Source organism: Nomascus leucogenys, chromosome 16 (genome assembly GCF_006542625.1).
Source record: "Nomascus leucogenys isolate Asia chromosome 16, Asia_NLE_v1, whole genome shotgun sequence".
NCBI lineage: Eukaryota > Metazoa > Chordata > Mammalia > Primates > Hylobatidae > Nomascus > Nomascus leucogenys.
This window is the reverse complement of record NC_044396.1, coordinates 2,031,558-2,053,384: the sequence shown is the minus strand read 5'-3', so window position 1 is coordinate 2,053,384 and position 21,827 is coordinate 2,031,558. Positions and strand designations below refer to the sequence as shown.

General features: G+C 47.7%; 1 protein-coding gene across 1 annotated transcript; it reads right to left on the bottom strand.

The window, feature by feature from the left end:
• Nucleotides 1-1,003: 1,003 nt before the first annotated feature.
• On the bottom strand, nucleotides 1,004-21,550 carry PRDM14 (PR/SET domain 14). Its single transcript, XM_030795172.1, has 8 exons — nucleotides 21,391-21,550; nucleotides 19,402-20,125; nucleotides 18,716-18,769; nucleotides 18,467-18,624; nucleotides 16,145-16,415; nucleotides 8,262-8,464; nucleotides 4,479-4,580; nucleotides 1,004-1,519 (listed from the first exon to the last, which is right to left on the bottom strand). The coding sequence occupies exons 2-8, from the start codon at nucleotides 20,099-20,101 to the stop codon at nucleotides 1,292-1,294; spliced, it is 1,716 nt and encodes a 571-aa protein (XP_030651032.1). The 5' UTR covers nucleotides 20,102-20,125; nucleotides 21,391-21,550; the 3' UTR covers nucleotides 1,004-1,291.
• Nucleotides 21,551-21,827: the final 277 nt, after the last annotated feature.

Sequence of the window (21,827 nt, the reverse complement as noted above, 5' to 3'; positions counted from 1 at the left end):
TTTTTTTTTTTTTTTTTGAGATGGAGTCTCTCTCTGTCACCCAGGCTGGAGTACAGTGGCACCATCTCGGCTTACTGCAACCTCTGCCTCCCGGGTACAAGCAATTCTCCTGCCTCAGACTCCTGAGTAGCTGGGATTACAGGCATGCACCATGATGCCCGGCTAATTTTTGTATTTTTAGTAGAGATGGGGTTTTGCCATGTTAGCCAGGCTGGTCTCAAACTCCTAACCTCAGGTGATCCACCTGCTTCAGCCTCCCAAAGTGCTGGGATTACAAGCATGAGCCACTGTACCTGGCCCAGAAAAAATGCTATATTCTTAACAGGATCCATAAACTGGGCATAGAGTCTAGTTAGGAGGCTGGGCTCTGGAGCTGGGCAGATCTGGCTTTGCCTTAGAGGCAAATCACCTTGCCCCACTTCTTTCATCTCTCTCAGTCTCAATTTCCTCATCTGTAAAGTGGTAAACTCAGTGGTATCATCTCACAGGGTTAATGCTCAATAATTGGTGGCTATTATGATCCACGTATGAGATGAGTCTGAGTTTGAGACCAGCCTGGGTAACATGTTGGGACCTGCCTCTCTGTCTCTTTATATATATAAGAATCTTTTCTATAAAGAAATATAACACATGATGACCGCATAGTATAATTGGGGGCCCAAGGCTACCTTTTTCTCAGATCACTGCAACCTCCGCCTCTGGGTTCAAGCAATTCCCCTCCCAAGTAGTTGGTATTACAGGCGTGTGCCACCATACCAGGCTAATTTTTGTATTTTTAGTAGAGATGGGGTTTCACCATGTTAGCCAGGCTGGTCTTGAACTCCTGACCTCAGCTGATCCGCCCATCTGGGCCTCCCAAAGTGTTGGGATAACAGGCGTGAGCCACCACACACAGCCAACTGCAGGGACTTCTATAACCCATAAAAGGAAATAGAGAGAATCTGAATCCCTTGTTTTTACATTGTCTCCATACTCTGAGGGCTAGTCGTTTTTTTATTTTTTCTTTTTGAGACAGGGTCTGGTTCTGTCATCCTGAAAAACAGTGGGGCAATCTCAGCTCACAGCAACCTCCGTCTCCTGTGCTCAAACCATCCTCCCACCTCAACCTCCTGAGTAGCTGGGACCACAAGCATGTGCCACCACCCCCGGCTGATTTTTGTATTTTTTTGGTAGAGACGGGGTTTCACCACGTTGCCCAGGCTGGTCTCGAACTCCTGGACTTGAGTGATCCACCCGCCTCCGCCTCCCAAAGTGCTGGGATTACAGGCGTGAGTCATTGTGTCTGGCAGGGCTAGTAGTCTTCATGAAACTTCATGTGGGAGTAGAATGTTTCTTGATCTGAGAAGATTTTCCCACAGATGCTGCATGAGCAACCATCATCCTCCTTGTGTGAACGCCGGACATGGCTGTCATGGGCAGCATGGGATGCAAAAGATTTACCACAGTACTTGCATTTGAAGGGCTTCTCCCCGGAGTGCTGCCTGATGTGTGTGCGGAGTATGCTGGAGGCAGTGAACCTCTGCAGAGAACAGAAATATAGAACACAAGAAAAAGTCAACTTTCATGAGCTGGACAACCAATTAAACTAAGGGGTTAATTTCACTGTTGCTCATCCTTATGGATGAACCTTGGGTTTTAAGGCCATAGAGCACTCCTGGTCATCATCAGTAGCCTTAATCCAAAAGGACTGCACTGATGTGTCCTTCTGGCTAGTTTTGAGAAGCACTGGATGTTAGAACAGTGGTTCTTCAATGGCTAGATTATCTGGAGGTCCAGTTTTTAAAAAAGCAGATTGCAGGCTGGGCGCAGTGGTTCACGCCTGTAATCCCAGCACTTTGGGAGGCCAAGGTGGGTGGATCACCTGAGGTCAGGAGTTTGAGACCAGCCTGGGCAACATGGTGAAACCCCATCTCTACTAAAAATACAAAAATCAGTCGGGTATGGTATTGTGGACCTTTAATCCCAGCTTCTCGGGAGGCTGAGATGGGAGGATTTCTTGAACCCAGGAGGCGGAGGTTGCAGTAAGCCATTATTGTGCCACTGTACTCCAGCCTGGGTGACAGAGTGAGACTCTGTCTCAAAAAAAAAAAAAAAAAAAAAGCAGACTGCCAGCCTGGGCAACATAGCAAGACCTCACCTCGACAAAAAGTAAAAAAATTTCCTAGGCATGGTGGCATGTACCTGTGGTCCCAGCTATTTGGAAAACTGAGGTGGGAGGATAACTTGAGCCAGAAGGTCAAGGCTGCAGTGAGTTATGATGGCACCACTGCACTCCAGCCTGTGTAACAGAGCAAGACCCTCTCTATAAGAAAAAAAACACAAAAAAAACAAAAGCAGATTGCCAACCCTACCCAAGAGAGTGTGACCCAATAAATCTGACATGAGACCCAGGAGCCTGCATTTAAACAAGCAATTCTGATGCATGTGGGTCCTAGGATCATACTTCAAGACAAACCTCCTTACAGAAAGAGAAGCTAATATCGACCAGAAGCTAATATTGGCCAGTGTCTTTGCATAAGTCAGTGCCTTACTGATTTTCTTCTTCTTCTTCTTTTTAATTTAAACTTTTTGAGATAGTTTGTAGGTTTGTTTTATTTGTTTGTTTGTTTTGAAACAGAATCTCACTCCATCACCCAGGTTGGAATGCAGTGGTGCAATCTTGGCTCACTGCAACCTCCACCTCCCAGGTTCAAGCAATTCTAGCGCCTCAGCCTCCCAATTAGCTGGAATTACAGGTGCACCACGATGCCCAGCTATTTTTTCTATTTTTAGTAGAGATGGTGTTTCTCCATGTTGGCCAGGCTGGTTTCAAACTCCTGACCTCAGGGTGATCCACCCACCTTGGCCTCCCAAAGTGCTGGGATTACAGGTGTAAGCCACCATGCCCGGCTCAGTGGTGCTTTTCTATGCCCATTATTTTCATTCTATTGACATTCTATTGCCCTAATCTGGTAGACTCAATGTTTTATTCCTTTTGAGAGGCTTAGAAGTAGCTGTAGGACAGCCTCTACTCCTTTTATGGCTTTATTGTAAAAAGTGCAAAGGACTCAGTGACTGAAACATAATCTATACCAGTGCTTTCCAATAGGACTTGCTGCAATAATAGGAATATTCTGTACCCACGCTGTCCAGCTTGGGAATCAATGGCCACATGGAGCCACTGAGCACTTAAAATGTGGCTAATGCAACCTAGGAATTGAATTTTTCAACTTTATTTCATCTTTACTAATTGAAATAGCCACATACATTAACTGCTAACTGCACATTGGGCAGCACAGAGCTATTTTGGTGTAATTTGTCCAAAGCGTGGTCAACCCATTGTTTCTATTATAGCAACCTCTAACCACATGATTCATCTCTGTTTTTACAACTCTGTATTCTGTGTAACATAGACTAGATGCCGCTTCTGCAATGCTCCTATAGAAAATTACATCAGTAGCATCCTTCACAGATTAAAGTAGTAATAATAGCAGTTAACATTCCAGTAGTACTTTTATATTGTGCCAGGCACTGTTATAAGAGTTTTATATACTTTACTGGTGTTATCCAACAACTTGGTAAAGACTATTCTCCCCAGTTTATCAATGTGGAAACTAACAGGAGTTCATGGACTTGCTCAGGGTGGCACAGCTAGGTAAGCACCAGAGGCAGGATTTGAACCTTGGCCATGTTTGAGTTCTTAAATACTATGAAAGAGTGATTTTTTTTTTTTTTTTTGAGACGGAGTTTCACTCTGCCACTCAGGCTGCAGTGCAGTGGCACAATCTTGACTCACTGCAACCTCCGCCTCTGGGTTCAAGTGATTCTCTTGCCTCAGCCTCCCAAGTAGCTGGGATTACAGGCATGCGCCACCATGCCCAGCTAATTTTTGTATTTTTAGTAGAGATGGGGTTTCACCATGTTAGCCAGGACGGTCTCGAACTCCCTATCTCAAGACACCTGCCCACCTCAGCCTCCCAAAGTGCTGGGATTACAGGCTTGAGCCACCAGGCCTCCTCACCCCCTCCTCTTTTTTTGAGACAGTGTCTCACTCTGTCACCCAGGCTGGAGTGTGCAGTGGTGCAATCTCAGCTCACTGCAACCTCCACTTCCTGGGCTCAAGCAATTCTCCAGCCTCAGCCTCCCAAGTAGCTGGGACTACAGGCATGAGCCACCAATGCATGGAAAATTTGATTATAGGCGTGAGCCACCGCACTCGGCTAGTGCTTTTAAATACTATGTAATAGGTCATCAGGTCCCCATAAATTTGGAATGTATTTTATTACATGTACCCTAAATGCCAGCTTGGCAATAGGAGGTTGGTTATATTTGACCATCTTTAGCAAACTTGAGCATATATAGGGGTGGAAATGAGGACTGGGCTGATATTTGACTAACATTTACCAAGAACTCATTAAGCCAGGTTTTGTTTCAAGTTCTTATCCATGGACACTCAAGCAGAGCTCAGGACACATCCCTTAGTAAGAGGCTCCATTTACCTTAGTACAATACACACACTGGTATGGTCTGTCTCCAGAGTGGACTCGCATGTGTTTGTTTAGGCTGGAAGACTGAGAGAAACATTTCCCACATGCAGAACACTAAGGTGAAAAAGAAAAATAGAGTTGAAATCACACCTTCCTCTAACAAGTCCATTTCAATCTTGCGTTTACCTGGGGTTAGAGAAGAACTCTTTTTCAATTTTTTTTTTTTTTTTTTTGAGACAGGATCTCAATTTGTTACCCAGACTGGACTGCAGTGGCACAATCACGGTTCACTGCAGCCTGGAACTCCCAGGCTCAAGCGATCCTCCCACCTCAGCCTCCTCAGTAACTGGGACTACAGGTGTGCACCACTAAGCCAGCTAACTTAAAAAAATTTTTTTGTAGAGATGAGGTCTCACTATGTTGCCCAGCCTTGTCTTGAACTCCAACAGATCCTCCTGCCTTGGCCTCCCAAAGTGCTAGGATTATAGCCTTGAGCCACGGCACCCGACCTGAGAGAACTCTTGCTTCAGATGTGGAATGTGGGAACTGAACAGGTTTGTGGTATATGGCGGAGGCCTGAATTAGCCGTGCTCTCTCAACAGGTAGCTGTGTGACTACAGCACATCGGTTAAATCTGGAATCTTAGTTTTCCGATCTTGCTCATGGGCAAAATACCTGCTCTGCCTTCCTCACAGAGCTATGAGTAAACTACAAGTACTGTGCAATTAACTCAACAATTATCTATGACTCACAGAGCACCTACTGTGTGCTCCACACTGCTAGAAACCAGGAGCTAGAAATCAAGGAGGGGTGACGATGAACATGTAAGCCAACATGGCAATGCACAGTAGCAGACGATCTGAGACGTGTTGAACTTGCATGAAGAGGTTAATATTTTATCCACACACTGTGAATAATTAATATTGTTTCTCCAAAGTCTTGACCCTGGCAACTCCTCTCGAAACTGTCTCAGGAATTCCACACCAGGTGAAGTGAACTACTAGAGAGGTGCAAGCACCGAGAGGTTGCCAGGGACAAAGCAGAAGGCCTTTGGCTTTGACATGACTTTTAAGGAAATTACACTTACTAAAGAGAAAAAACAACTTTTCCCTGAGACAGATTTCTATGCTTTCACATCCTCTTTCCAGGCATGCTTATGGGGCAGAGGAGAGAGCAGATCTTTGTATGTATGTATGTACGTATTTATTTATTTATTTATTTATTTATTTTTATTTTTGAGGCAGAGCCTCGCTCTGTTGCCCAGGCTGGAATGCAGTAGCACGATCTTGGCCCACCGCAACCTCTGCCTCCTGGGTTTAAGCAATTCTGGCGTCTCAGCCTCCTGAGTGGCTGGGACCACAGGTGCGCACCACATGCCCATCTCTACAAAAAATACAAAAAATTAGTTGAGCATGGTGCTGTGCACTTATAGCCTCAGCTCAGCTACCTGGGAGGCTGAGGTTGGGGGATTGTTTGAGCGTAGGAGGTGGAGGTTGCAGTTAGCTGAGATCATGCCCTTGTACTCCAGCCTGGGCAAAAGAACGAGACTCTGTCTCAAAAAAAAAAAAAGATTGTTCCTCCACTCTACTGTAAGAGCAGCTCGTACTGTCAAAGCATCTCACTATCATCAGCTTCCTCATCAGTCCTGTCATCTACTGACCTCCTGGTTGACAGTCCTCCCATTTCTTTTTTTTTTTTTTTTTGAGATGGAGTCTCGCTTTGTCACCCAGGCTGGAATGTAGTGGCGCGATCTCGGCTCACTGCAACCTCCGCCTCCCAGGTTCACGCCATTCTCCTGCCTCAGCCTCCCGAGTAGCTGGGACTACAGGCGCCCACCACCACGCCCAGCTAATTTTTTATATTTTTAGTAGAGACGGGGTTTCACCGTGTTAGCCACGATGGTCTCGATCTCCTGACCTCGTGATCTGCCCATCTCGGCCCCCCAAAGTGCTGGGATTACAGGTGTGAGCCACCGCTCCTGGCCTCCAATTTCAAAGAGAGCAAGCATTCTGTACATCTTCTGTAATTTGGTTGTTGCTTGATAAGACAATTTTTTTTTTTTTTTTTGAGATGGAGTCTCGCTCTTGCCACCCAGGCTGGAGTGCAATGACACAATCTCGGCTCACTGCAACCTCCGCCTCTGGGGTTGAAGCAATTCCCCTGCCTCAGCCTCTAGAGTAGCTGGGGCTACAGGTGCCTGCCACCACACCCGGCTCATGTTTTTATATTTTTAGTAGAGACGGGGTTTTACCATGTTGACCAGGCTGGTCTCGAACTCCTGACCTCGGGTGATCTGCCCACCTCGGCCTCCCAAAGTGCTGAGATTACAGGCCTGAGCCACTGTGCCCGGCCAGTAAGCCATAATTTATATAATCAATTTTGTGTTGATGAACATGCAGTCTCAAACTTTTCACTATCAGAATACTGGATAGTTTTCACTTTTGCCAGTCTAATAAGCGAGAAATACCTTCACCGTCCTGATATTTTTAAATCCTTCTAGAATTACACAAATAATGATAATTGTAAATGTATTCAAATTTTATAGGAGTATATAATATAGTGATTAAACATGACTTTTCCAGAAGCTTAGGAAGGGAGAAATTAGGACAATTTTATGATGATTTTACTTCAAATTTTTTTTTTTTTTTTTTTTTTTTTGAGACGGAGTTTCCCTCTGTCGCCCAGGCTGGAGTGCAGTGGCGCGATCTCGGCTCACTGCGAGCTCCGCCTCCCGGGTTCACGTCATTCTCCTGCCTCAGCCTCTCCCAGTAGCTGGGACTACAGGCGCCGGCCACCACGCCCAGCTAATTTTTTTGTATTTTTAGTAGAGACGGGGTTTCACCGTGGTCTCGATCTCCTGACCTTGTGATCTGCCCGCCTCGGCCTCCCAAAGTGCTGGGATTACAAGCGTGAGCCACCGCGCCCGGCCAATTTTTTGTATTTTTAGTAGAGACGGGGTTTCACCGTGTTAGCCAGGATGGTCTCGATCTCCTGACCTCGTGATCCACCCGCCTCGGCCTCCCAAACTGCTGGGATTACAGGCGTGGGCCACCGCGCCCGGTCTACTTCAATTTTCAAAAAGGAAAATGGGCTCAAGGTTGTAGCTGCCTAAGGTAGTTCCGACAAGGCCAACAGTCAAGCAAGAATACATCTGTGCCCAAGCCTCGTCCTCCTTTTAATTAAGCCCAGGGGTATATTGTACTTTTTTGCACCAAGCCTAGCAGAGCATCCAGGTATTTGGAATGGCTCCCTCATGTCATTACTGATTTTCTGTCTTACAGAATCCTCGGCCCACCATGGAGGCCTTCCGCTCTTTGGAAGGACCATGACTTCACTTTCTACTCACCTATACCTGTCAACACACCTGCACAGATATGGAACAAGGCGCAGTTCCCCAGGAGCACATGCCAGGCTCTTTCCTGCCTGGAACGGCTGGACTCTTTTTCTCTGCCCAACTAACCCTGCCACCAGTATAAATCAGACACCCCATTTGTCCTTCTATACTCGGCTCAAGGCCACCTCTGTGCATCTTTCATAAGCCATGTGTCCAGGTGGCCGTGGACACTCCTTCCTCCATGTTCCTCCCTCTGCTGGTACATGCATCCTAACACATGTGCATCGCTGTGCCTATTCTCGCCTGCCTGTTCCATAATACTATCCTCTCCTCCTTCAGAGAGGGTGTCCATCAGGCACCACAGCCCTGCAGCTAGCACCTACAAGGCAACTCCCTGTGTTTAGGAGCTTGGGAAGGGAGAGAGAACGTGATGGCGGGTCACGTGTCCTCCTAATACTCACCTTGTGAGGCCGGTGCTTCTCGTGAACATGAAGAATGTGGATCCGAAGCCGGTCCCGCTTCTCAAAGGATCGTTTGCAGAGAGAACAGGGAAATTTCCTATCGCCCTTGTCCACACAGGGGGTGTACTTGAGGTGCTTATCTCTGTAATATTTGTAGGTAAATACCTTCCCACATCTTTCACATCTGTAGCCTTCTGCAGACTCTGTCAAACACAGCAAACACAATGTCTCTTCAGTTACTTCCCTCCCTAGTTCCTTCAAGTGGATATTTATTTATTCATTTTTAGCCAAGAATTCTTTTGGCTACTTCAAGAGGAATTTTCTTTTTTATTTTTTTGAGACAGAATCTTGCTCTATTGCCCAGTCTGTAGTGCAGTGGCATGATCTTGGCTCACTGCAACCTCTGCCTCCCAGGTTCAAGCGATTCTCCTGCCTCAGCCTCCCAAATAGCTGGGATTACAGGTGCCCGCCACCATGCCTGGATAATTTTTGTATTTTTAGTAGAAACAGGGTTTCATCATGTTGGCCAGGCTGGTCTAGAAATCCTGACCTCAGGTGATCCGCCCCTCTTGGCCTCCCAAAGTGCTAGGATTACATGCGTGAGCCACTGTGCCTGGCCAAGAGAATTTTCTTTTCTTTTCTTTTTTTTTTTTTTTTGGGGATGGAGTCTTGCTCTGTCACCCAGGCTGGAGTGCAGTGGTGCGATCTCGGCTCACTGCAACCTCCACCTCCCAGGTTCAAGTGATTCTCCTGCCTCAGCCTCCAAAGTAGCTGGGACTATAGGCACACACCACCACGCCCAGCTAATTTTTGTATTTTTAGTAGAGGTGGGGTTTCACCATGTTGGCCAGGACGGTCTTGATCTCTTGACCTCATGATCCACCTGCCTCGGCCTTCCAAAGTGCTGGGATTACAGGCGTGAGCCACCATGCCCGGCCGCCAAGAGAATTTTTAAAAACCTTTTTATTATAGAAAAATGTAAACATACCAAAGTGAAAATAATAGTGTAATAAACTCTCATGTGCCAAACACCAAGCTTTGACCAACTCATAACTAATTTTGTTTTCATTTATATCACCGCTCCCCATAGTAGATTATTTTAATACTAATCCATCCTTTGACTCAAAAATATCTAACCATAATCTTTAGAAGATGACATATTTTTAAAAAGCATAATTGTGACCAGGCAAAGTGGCTCACGCCTATAATCCCAGCACTTTGGGAAGCTGAGGCGGGTGGATCACCTGAGGTCAGGGGTTCAAAACCAGCCTGGCCAACATAGTGAAATCCCGTCTCTACTAAAAATACAAAATTAGCCAGGCGTGGTGGTGCATGCCTGTAATCCCAGCTACTTGGGAGGCTGAGGCAGGAGAATCACTTGAACCTGGGAGGCACAAGTTGCAGTGAGCCAAGATTGCACCACTGCACTCCAGCCTGGGCAACAAGAGCGAAACTCCAGCTCAAAAAAAAAAAAAAAAAAAGCATAATTGTGCCAGGTGCAGTGGCTCACACCTATAATCCCAACACTTTGGGAAGCTGAAGTGGACAGATTGCTTGAGCCCAGGAGTTTGAGACCAGCCTGGGCAACACAGTAAGACCCCATCTCTACAAAAAAATAATAAAAATTGTCTGGGCATGATAGCACACACCTTTAGTCTCAGAGGCTGAGATGGGAGGATCGCCTGAGCCTGGGGAAGTTAGTTGAGGCTGCAATGAGCAGTGATTGAGCCACTGCACTCCAGCCTGGGCAACAGAGCAACACTTTGTCTCAAAACAAACAAACAAACAAACAAACAAACCATAACCATAATGTCATTGTCACATTGTCATACCTAAACAATTAACTCTTATTCTTTTATAGAAACATATATGTACTTATATACACACATATATATTTGTTTAATTACTTTCTGGTCAGTCCATTCAAATTAGGATTCAAACAAAGTCTACACGTTGTATATGGTTGCTATGTCTCTTAAATATCTTAACCTATAGGCTCTCTTTCCCTTTTGTTCCTTGATATGTACTGTTTAAGAGACCCTTCCACCAGCCCCATTTAAGGGCAGTGCAACCCTGCAGCTCTTGAACACATTCCTGCCTGGCACTTGTTACAAGGTTAATACACTGAGGCCGACCTATTTCTCTTTGTGCCTTTAAGATCAGCCTGAGTTACAAGCTCAGAACAGTCACCAGGACACCCGCAGCTGACTTCCCAGGCTTCACAGTGCTGTTCTATTCTACACAATTCGAGGGACTTTCTTAGTTTATACTTCATTACTCAAAACTTGTGGCAGATTCCAGAGCTAGAATCTTTATGTATAGAGTAAGGGTGAAAGCATCTTGACTTCCCTAATGCACAGGGTTACTGTGATGACTAATTTAATTCTAACACTTACTGAGTCTTACCAATGTGAGTGATACTATCATTGAATGGCAGGCAAGACTGAGAGAGGTAAATCTGTTCTTATCAATGGAGGAGGGAGGAGGAGAGAAGTTAGAGAGGGTGCAGCTGGACTCTAGCAAAGCAGGTCCCACGTCCAGGGGTGTCTATGTGTTGGGGGAAGGCGAGAGAACAGGGGCCACCTACAAAAGCATCCCTGCAGAGGACACTCTGGATTCCAGAGGATAAAGTGGCTTTGACTATGAATGCACCACCGAGATCTCATTGTTTGACCCCAGGGAGGAAGAGCAGCCAAGAGTGAGTCTATGCAAGAGTCTGCAGATAGAAATCTTCTCAGCATCGGGACAGCAGGGAAGCTATCCATCAGGGGCCTTGTTAGTTGACAACTACATCCCAGGCACGTTTAACAGGTGGCTAAGGAAATAAACTATTCATTAAGTAAATAACCAGGAAGGCAACTGCCAACCCCAAGCTGATCCATCGCCCTGCTCTGTCTATCACTTTCATTGAGGTGCTAATACTCTCAGAATCCCCGTGCTGGGACACTTTTTTGGCACAGAGGTAGAATTTTTATTGGTCAGAAATACCTGGCCTTCCTGCTTCCTGGGGTGGGAAGGGAAGAGGGGGTCAGCAATTTTACAAACTTAAGCACTAAAGCACACCAAAATTCAGAATAAAGTTTCAATACTGAGTTTGCTTAAGAACAACCGCTCAGGCAGAAATCAAACCTAATTTCATCTTGTTCCCTATCCTTCCTAATTTTATCTTGTTCCCTATCCTCCCTCCCCCTAGCTCTTCACACCTCCACACCCCAAAACACACACACAAATTCCCTCTCTCCCTCACCAGAGGGGAATGCTTGCATATTCGAATAACCCGCCCACATAGAGTCTAGACCCTTCCCTCACCACTCAAGACCTTAAAGAGGAAGGCTCCCACCTACGACCAATCCTCCCCAAAAAGCCTTTGGGGAAAAAAACTCATTTGAGAATGCAATGGAATTTTAATTTTTCTTTCCTTTTTATCACATCCAAACCATTCATATGAACAGATTAGCAAATTAACATTCATTTATAATTATTCCCAACAAATTAAGTTGTTTACAAGTTTCCCTCCATTGTCCAAAATGTATGTCCTCATAATAATGCTGTAAGCATCAGGTATCGCTTGGTTCAGAACTGGAACACAAGTATCTTATCTACCTGCTGGGTATCCCCCGCACTTAACCATCATAAGCCCTCATTCTGTTGCTCGCTCTGATTGCCTCTGATATCTGCATACTACTCCATGTTAATAACATACAGGTTGAGTATCCTTTTTCTGAAATGCTTGGGACCAGAAGTGTTTTGGATTTCAGGTTTTTTTCGAACTTTGGAATATTTCATATACATAGTGAGGTATCTTGGGGATGGAACCAAAGTCTAATATAAAGTCCATTTATGTTTTGTTTTATACATACTTTATACACATAGCCTGAAGGTAATTTTTTTTTTTTTGAGACGGAGTCTTGCTGGGTCTGCAAGCTCCGCCCCCCAGTTTCAAGCGATTCTCCTGCCCCAGCCTCCTGAGTAGCTGGGATTACAGGCATCCGCCACCACGCCCAGCTAATTTTTTTGTATTTTTAGTAGAGACGGGGTTTCACCATGTTGGTCATGCTGGTCTCAAACTCCTGACCTCAGGTGATCTGCCTGTCTCGGCCTCCCAAAGCGCTGGGATTCCAGGCATGAGCCACCGTGCCTGGCCCACCTGAAGGTAATTTTACACAATATTTTAAATAATCTTGTGAATGAAACAAAGTTTGTGTTAAGTACTGGTGTGTGGAAATTCCCACTTTTGGCAATATGTCAGCGCTCAGTTTCAGATTTTAGAGCATTTTGGATTTAGGATTTCTTGATTGGGGCTGCTGAGCCTGTATCATCATTTACTTAATTATTATACTACTGAACATTTAGGTTGTTTGTGATTTTTCACTCACAAGAGTGGTGCCACAGTTAAAAATCTTCATAAGCATAGCTTTTTCCTTTTGGACTATTTCTTGATAATAAATTTCCAGAAAAGTATTACTGAAGACATCAAAGTTACAAACATTGTAATAATTGGATACACATGGTGAAAAAATTTCTCAAAAATGGCCGGCCATGGTGTCTCATGCCTGTAATCCCAGAACTTAGGGAGGCCAAGGTGGGTGGATCACTTGAGGCCAGAGTTCAAGACCAGCCTGGCCAACATGGCAAAACCCCGTCTCTACTAAAAATACAAAAATTAGCTGGGTGTGGTGGTGCATGCCTGTAATCCCAGCTACTCGGGAGGCTGAGGCAGGAGAAACGCCTGAACCCGGGAGGCAGAGGTTGAAGTGAGCCTAGATTATACTACTGCACTCCAGCCTGGGTGACAGAGTGAGACCCTATCTCAAAAAATAATAATGATTTCTCAAAAGGATAATAACCATCTTGTCAGTTACTAAGCAGGTACTTTTCTCAGATCCACTGTTCACTTTTCTTTCTTTCATTTTTTTTTTTTTCGAGATGGAGTCTCACTCTGTCACCCAGGCTGGAGTGCAGTGGCGCGATCTCAGCTCACTGCAACCTCTGCCTCCTGGGTTCAAGTGATTCTCCTCTCTCAGCCTCCTGAGTAGCTGGGATTACAGGCATGCGCCACCACACCCAGCTAATTTTTTGTATTTTTAGTAGAGACGGAGTTTCACCATGTTGGCCAGGCTGGTCGTGAACTCCTGACCTCAGGTGACCCACCCACCTTGGCCTCCCAAAGTGTTGGGGTTACAGGTGTGAGCCACCACGCCCAGCCTGTTGACTTTTATTTCAAAAGGAGTCGGTACATTTCAGGAAGCGACCAACAGGTCTTGGTTTGGTGCTAAGTACGAGACGACTTAGAACTCCACAGATCATAGAGTATCCCAACCCTTTTCCCCTCCATTCCTATCTTTACCTACATTCCCACACCCACACCACCCACCAAAACACTTCCGGTCCCAAGCATTTCAGAAAAAGGATACTCAACCTGTATGCAGATATCAGAGGCGATCAGAACAAGCAACAAAATGAGGGCTTATGATAGTTCAGTGGCGGGGGGAACCCAGCATGGAGATAAGATACCTGGGGGAGTAGGAAGATAGTTCTCCAAAACAATCCTGACAGCCCCTCATCATTGGGACCGTTATTTATCATTAGATAAATAATGACTGCTCATTATTTATCCCCTAATTTCTGGACATTTCCTTGCCTTCTGCTTCACTATTCCCTGAGCCTGATTGCCTTCCCTCTCTGCCTCTGCCTTACACGTGCCTTATTTCATCTCATCCCTAAGCAGCTTTTTCCAGCTTAGTTCTAATGTCTTCCTCTCACTCAGTACACACTGGGATCCAGAAGCAGGAGGTACTAAAGTGTTTAGGGTTATTTCCTGCCCTGAAGCATCTCAGTCTAGCAGGAAAACAGGCATGCAGATGCAATTCACTTTGTTTTTTTTTTTTGAAACGGAATCTCGCTCTGTCTCCCAGGCTGGAGTGCAATGGCACGATCTCAGCTCACTGCAACCTCTGCCTCCCAGGTTCAAGAGATCCTCTTGCCTCAGCCTCCCTCAGTAGCTAGGATTACAGACGCCCACCACCATGCCTGGCTAATTTTGGCATTTTTAATAGAGACGGGGTTTCACCATGTTGGCCAAACTGGTCTCGAACTCTCGACCTCGGGTGATTCACCCGCCTCGGCCTCCTAAAGTGCTGGGATTACAGGCGTGCGCCACTACGCCTGGCCCATTTTTTTTTAAACCTGTTCCTTACACATTTATTACATCATAATAATTTGCCTTCTCTCTCTCTCTCTCTTTTTTTTTTTTTTTTTTTTTTGCAGATGGAGTCTTGCTGTTGCCCAGGCTGGAGTGCAGTGGTGCTATCTTGGCACACTGCAACCTCTGTCTCCTGGGTTCAAATGATTCTCCTGCCTCAGCCTCCTGAGTAGCTGGAACTACAGGTGCGGTGCGTGCCACTACGCCCGGATAATTTTTTGTATTTTTAATAGAGACGGGTTTTCACCGTGTTAGCCAGGATGGTCTCGATCTCCTGACCTGGTGATCCTCCCGTCTAGGCATCCCAAAGTGCTGGGATTACAGGCGTGAGCCACTGTGCCTTGCCTGAGACAAGGTTTTACCATGTTGGCCAGGCTAGTCTTAAAGTCCTGACCTCAAGTGATCCGCCCATCTCAGCCTCCAAAAGTGCTGAGATTACAGGTGTGAGCCACCGTATCCGGCCTGCCTTCTCTCTTATTTACAGCAATTTACATTTATCTTGTCCCACCTACTAGATTAGTAGTTCCTAAACTTTAGTGTATATAGAAATCACTTGGAGAGCTTATTTAACATTCAAATTCCAAAGTCTCACCCCCAGAGTGGGATGGTGGTTCCCTAGCCCCTTGCTACTGGAATGTGGTCCAGGGACCAGGACCAGCAGCACTCCCTGCAAGTTGATAAAAATACCAAATCCTGGGCCCCCACCCTGAATGAGAACCAGCATCGTGAAGATCCCTGGGTATTCATTCCCACATTAAAGTTTGAGAGTGAGAGTCCAACTCAGTATTTCTCAAACTTGCCTGAGACCCTAGTAGGCGATGTTTTTTTTTTTTTTTTTTCTTTGAGACGGAGTCTTTCTCTGTCCCCCAGTCTGGAGTGCAGTGGTGCGATCTCGGCTCATTGCAAGCTCCGCCTCCCAGGTTCACGCCATTCTGCTGCCTCAGCCTCCCGAGTAGCTGGGACTACAGGTGCCCACCACCATGCCCGGCTAATTTTTTGTATTTTTAGTACAGACGGGGTTTCACCGTGTTAGCCAGGATGGTCTCGATCTCCTGACCTCGTGATCCGCCCGCCTCGGCCTCCCAAAGTGCTGGGATTACAGGCTTGAGCCACCGCGCCCGGCCGGCAATGTATTTTATACTTGACACCCAGCATACACACATATACCCATGTGAAATATAAATTTCACAAAACAATCCTTACTCTTAAGGGATTCCCATCAATATTTTCTATTCTACTGTATACTTTTTTTTTTTTAACGTGGGTCTCGACCACTAAATTGACTTCCCACCCCACTAAGACATGCAATTCTGCAACCCGCCATTTGAAAAACACTGCTCTAGTGATTTGACTTCAGCTACATTAGCCTGGGCAGAGATTAATCAGAAACCGGCTCACCTATGGTAGAAGTTACATCCATTTAGTACATTTTCTTTTACTCTTGGGGTGGAAGGTAGGGAAGAAGAACAAGTCTTTATAAATAGGAGTAGCTTCCGCAGCTTTGGGAAATTGAGGATGCTTTCCTTCACCTGGGTAATGCCCCCTTGGTTAGAGACACTCTCAGTTAGTCCTCTGCATTAGCCTTTAGGAGGGAGGAGCTGCGCATGGAGGGTTTGTGGAAAAGGGCCCAGTCCTTCTTACTGGGATGCCCTCATTGGGCAAGGCAAGGGTGTGCACTCACCTTCAGAGGGCCCAGATGGCTGCTTCCCCGGCTCCGTGACCTGAAGGCTCACAGGAATGTCCAGAAATTTCTCATAGCAGTCTCCGTACCACACAAGAAGCTCTTGGTTCTGATGGATCTCTTTGCAGCTCTCATAAAATATACGCCCTTGACACTGCACAGCAACTAGGTTCTGCTCCTTGGGGAAGCGGGCACAGTTGACATAGGACATCCAGTTCCCCGTACCTCCTTTTCCATCTATAAAGTGGCTCAAATGACCATCTTCAAAGATCTAAATGAAATAAGACATGCAGTTTGTATTGTACTTTTTTTTTGGTCTAATCTACAAAATAAATTTTTTAATACTTGTAACGTAAATATCATACTTGAGTCCATCAAATACACTTCTATCATTCTGATTTCTATGTCATTACAAGTAGTTTATAAATTTACTTATGCCAACATAGATTTGTTAGTTTAAGGACATCTCTCTAGGTAATGTCACATATTGGGTTTTTTTTGTTTGTTTGTTTGTCTGTTTGTTTTTTCAGAGACAGAGTCTCACTCTGTTGCCCAGACTGGAGTGCAGTGGCTCAATCACAGCTCACAGTAGCCTCGAATTTCTGGGCTCAAATGATCTTCCCACCTTAGCCCCCTGAGTAGCTGGAACTAAAGGCATGCACCATCACGCCTGGCAAATTTAAAAAAAAATTTTTTTTGTAGAGACAGGGCCTCACTCTTTCCCAGGCTGGCCTCAAACTCCTGGGTTCAAGTGATCCTCCCACCTTGGCCTCCTAAAGTGCTAGAATTACAGGTGTAAGCCACCGAGCCTGCCTAATGTGACGTATTCTAAAAGATTCTTACTTTTATCACTTTCTTGCTTCCTAAATTCCTATAGTGAGCACATGTTAATTTCATAAGCAGAGGTAAGTGAAACAAAAAGGTTTTATTTAATTCCACCACTTAAACACAACTGAATAGTTTTATATTTTACTCCCACTTAGTTTTCATGCATATTAATGGAGCTATAGATTATTTCTTTCGAGGCCGGGCCTGGTGGCTCATGCCTGTAATCCCAGCACTTTGGGAGGCCAAAGCAGGCAGATCATGAGGTCAGGAGTTCAAGACCAGCCTGGCCAACATGGTGAAACCCCTCTCTACTAAAAATACAAAAATTAGCCGGGCATGGTGGCACATGCCTGTAATCCTAGCTACTCGGAAGGCTGAGGCAGGAGAATTGCTTGAACCCAGGAGGTGGAGGTCACAGTGAGCTGAGATCACACCACTGCACTCCAGCCTGGGTAACAGACAAAGACTTCGTCTCAAGAAAAAAAAAAAAAAAAAAGAAAGAAAAATTATTTCTTTCCTGCTGCTGGCAATTTCGCTGTCTCCAATGTTTTGTTATTATAAACAACCCTAGGATTAACATATTCCACATAGCCTCAATATCAGATTATTTTCCTGTACTATATTCCTAGAAGTAGAAATTCAGGGTCAAGAGACTTTGAACAGTTTAAGGTATCTGATACATTCTGACAAATTTTCTCCTGCAGGTAATAAACTGCAGTCCCACTAGCATATCCCTAATATATCATCACTAGATCTTGAAGAGTATCTGGTGGTTTTTTTTAATCGTTGACTAATTTTATAGGTGAATAATATTGAATTTTAAAACTTGTTTTTGGGCCGGGCGCGGTGGCTCACGCCTGTAATTCCAGCACTTTGGGAGGCCGAGGCGGGTGGATCACAAGGTCAGGAGATCGAGACCATCCTGGCTAACACGGCGAAACCCCGTCTCTACTAAAAATAAAAAAAATTAGCCGGGCGTGGTGGCGGGCGCCTGTAGTCCCAGCTACTCGGGAGGCTGAGGCAGGAGAATGGCGTGAACCCAGGAGGCAGAGCTTGCAGTGAGCTGAGATTGCGCCACTGCACTCCAGCCCAGGCGACAGAGCGAGACTCCATCTCAAAAACAAAAAAAAACAAAAAAAAACCTTGTTTTTATTCTCTTTAGCATAGTTTCAGCCCTTTATAATATCTAAAGCATTTGGTTTTGTCTACAAATATAATACAATGTATTGATTCTTTAAATGTATATTCCATAGCTAATCTTCCAGATAAAAATGACTTAAGGCACCCACAAAACACAGAATTCATGCAGAGGTGCTATCCTCATGGAGCGAACACTGGCAGTTCTTCCTTTTACAGGCAACACAAACCACAGATATCTGCCCTGGATGTCCTCTCTCTCTGACCAGGACTCTCCCAAAAGGGCAAAGGCCAAGATTTCCCCTGACTAGTCTCCCGCCCCGTTTTCAGCAGCAGACCCACCAGAAACAGATTTACCTCCCACATCACAGAATTGTCTCCGTAGGTCTTTACTTCACTGGCGTTGACCACTTTACCTTGAAAGGGCCCAAACCTGACTCCTTTGGCAATAAAACTACTGCAGAACACACCAAAATGTGGGACTTCACCGAACACCGTCTGCATGAGGCATAGACCTAGGGGAAAGCCGAGGCAGGAAAAGAGAATGAGGAGAGTTGACTCTGCATTAGTTCAGGGAAAGAAATCCATGCAAGGAGTCCTGCCTACCTTCTGGAAGTTGAAGGGAGTCTTTATCCAGAGTTTGAAGAAGAGAATCAGATCCTAGAAAAAGGCAGGTTAAAACAATTTTTCATTAAAAATGTATTATAAAGTGCTTTTATAAGGTGTTTCCCTCCTCCTTAAAACTCCCTAAAGGTAACCATCATCCCAGTCTGATGTTTATTTGTTGTTTCTATTTTTCCCTGCTCATTTTACATGGTCTGTTCATACATGATTTCACTGTAAACAATTCCATATACAATTTCTCATTTGAGACTCAGAACAGCCTCATGGAAGGTTATGTAATTAATCCCATTAGGCAAATTCAAGGAATTTGAGGATCAGAGGTAATGCCTGACTAAGGTCAGCGTAGCTAGCTGAGCTGGGACTCTTAGGTGTGAACTGCCGAAGGCTGTCATTGCATGTCAGCATAGAATCTGAACCTACCTGGGAGTTCGCTGCAGGAACCATTTCTCTCTTGGTTCTCAGCTCTCACTAATACCAACCTTAGTCATGCAGTTAAGCAAGCAGGGCCTCAGAAGTGAGCCTAGACGGCCCTGGCTCTCATGGAGGTACTTCCCCCTTCCCGCATTCTACAGCCTCAGCTCCACCTGGAAGCGCCTCTTCCCGGACACTCCCGTTCCCGCCTGCATTCCCGTCCAATTCGACTCCCAAATGGTGTGAACTCCCTTTACCAGAGCTGTCTGTGGGGACCAGGAGGCCTGAAATCGCATGGTGCAGGCTGGCCGGGTGCTCCAGGCTGGGAGTGACCCCGTACAGAACGAAGTGCAGGTCCTCCTCCGTGAACTGGAACCGAGCAGGGGACTTCCCTCCCTGGTTGGAGGGTTTGGGACCATCCTCTGACTGCTTGCTGGGTGAGCAAGGTAACAACTGGGAGGTCCTCAGCCCCTCAGGTAACAGAGAAGCATCCGCAGGGGGCGGTGGAATTAAAGTGTCAGGTCCACAACACGGGCCACTCTCGTTGTCGCCACCAATGATTTGGTGGCCCGGATCTCCACTGCTGGCACCCGTGTACTCGTGGTTGCTGCTCAGGAAGGGCGGCACGTCCCTGGGGACGTGGGGAATTGGGTACCACGGTGGCAGCTTGCTGTACCAGGGCAGATCGTAGAGAGGCTCCCTCTGTAGGCCCAGACCCGGGCTCAGCAAGGGAGGTGCCATCCGGAAGGCGAAGGGGGGCATGGCGGGGGCAGCAGACGCTGCGGCCTCCAGCTGCCGGAAAGGCTGGAAGTCTTCCTCCACGGTGGCCAGGCTGTTCCTGTAGTGTCCATAGGCCGGGAAAGGCGTGTAGTACGCGGCCAGGTTCTGCGGGCTGCTCTCCGGCGGGTAGCACGCCTTGTCCTGGGGCACGGCCTCACTTGGCCGGGGCAGAGCCATCCCGGGACCGCACGCTCGGCGGCTCTGCGGAAAAGCGGGCGCCGCTGAGGACCCAGCGTGGGAGCTTCCCGGGGTCCGACCCGCGCCTCCCCGCCAGTCTCCTCCACCCGAGCCAGCCCCAGATCCAAGGGAACGGGATAAACGCCCCCAATCCGATCCCGCCAGCCCTCTCCTACAATTAAGACAAAACGAAAAAACAGCAGTAGAAGCAAACACAGAAAAGCCCCAAACGGAAATCTGCCGGGATCCCGCCCGACTCTAAATTCCGGGCTAGTGTTGCCTTCCCCTTCCCTCTCCAAGCACCCCTTCCCCAAGCCCGGACGCCTCCCCACACCCGGTCTCCGCTTTCGGCCCCCAACCCGGTTCCTGCAAAACCCGTTGAAGTTCCCTTTCCTTCCTTCTTCTTGGTCCTACAAAACTCTTTGGTAGGGTCTGTGGGAGCCGCGGGGCCCTCCCAAGCCCGGGGCCGGGCCGGGAGCCGAGCGCAGGCTGTCGGTGGGCAATGGAGCAAGCGACAGCTCCAGGCGCTCCTGGGCCCTCGGCTGGGAGCGAAGAGCCGAGGACCCTGCGTCGCACCGCGCAGATGGAGACGCGCTCCCAGAGTCCCCGGGCAGGTCCAGGGACCCCGCGACCTGCTCCGGCCCAGCGGTCTGACCCCGCGGGTCCTGGCGGTCCTGACTGCCCGCAGGGGAGGGGCGCGCCACTTTTGGCTGCCCTAGGATGCACCGCCTGAACCCCTTTTCCCTCGCGGGCAGCGTCCGCCACATTCCCCGGGTCCCTCGGAAACTCCAATCATTCCACCAGGACTATTGGGGCCTGGGATCGCCCCTCGGGAGCCGCGTGGACGAGCCCCGGACAGGTGGGAGCGAAGAGCCTCGGCGACTGCCAGCCCTCCCGCCCCCGCGTCGCCGGGAAAGGATGGCGTTTTAATAGACAGGCAGCAAGTTCACCGAGGCTGAAGAACGAAGCCCCTTCAGGGCCGGCGGGTCTTGAGATCAATGAGCCCAATAAGAAAATCAAGCAGGATCATCACTCAGATATTAAAGAACACGGGGTCAGGAGAAGAGGTCAGCCACGACCCAGGCGGCGGCCCGTCTCCTCCCGATCCTCCAAAGGCGCCCGCCTCCTGGCCTCCTCCGACCTCAGGGATCTGCAGCTTGGGATTCAAAGCCCCCAAGAGGGCAGAACGACCATCCAAAACGAACTGCGCCAGCGAGTGCTGCCGCCCTCCCCAACGGCCCTGGAAGACCACCGCCCCGGGCCCCGGGCGCGCCCTGTCCCGTGCCTACCTCCGACACCACCTCCAAGAGCGCCACAGCGGAGCGGGCGCCTCCTGGACGCGGCGGGGCCACTCGGGCTCGGTAGACTTCGGGCGGGCCCTGAGGGCTGAGCCAGGCTTAAGAGGGCGGGCGGGGCCGCGGGGCATCGACAGGGCGAGGGTAGGGAATTGACCCGGCCCACGCAGATCCCCGCGTCGTCTTCTCCCCGCCCACCGCAGCCATTGGCCGACTCTCGACTCGCCCTCTGCCCCCTGGGGTCGCTCACTTAAGTCCTCAGTTTTCCAAACCCTCCCCGGGACCCTGGTGGAGAGCACTCGCCGCTGGCCTTCTAGGGCAGGCACTATTGCCGCTCCAGGCGTGCGGAGTCGGGGAGCAGAAAGCCGGACACGTGGGCTGCCCAGGGCCCCCAGATAAGCCCCTCCGCGCGCACACACACCCTGAACCGG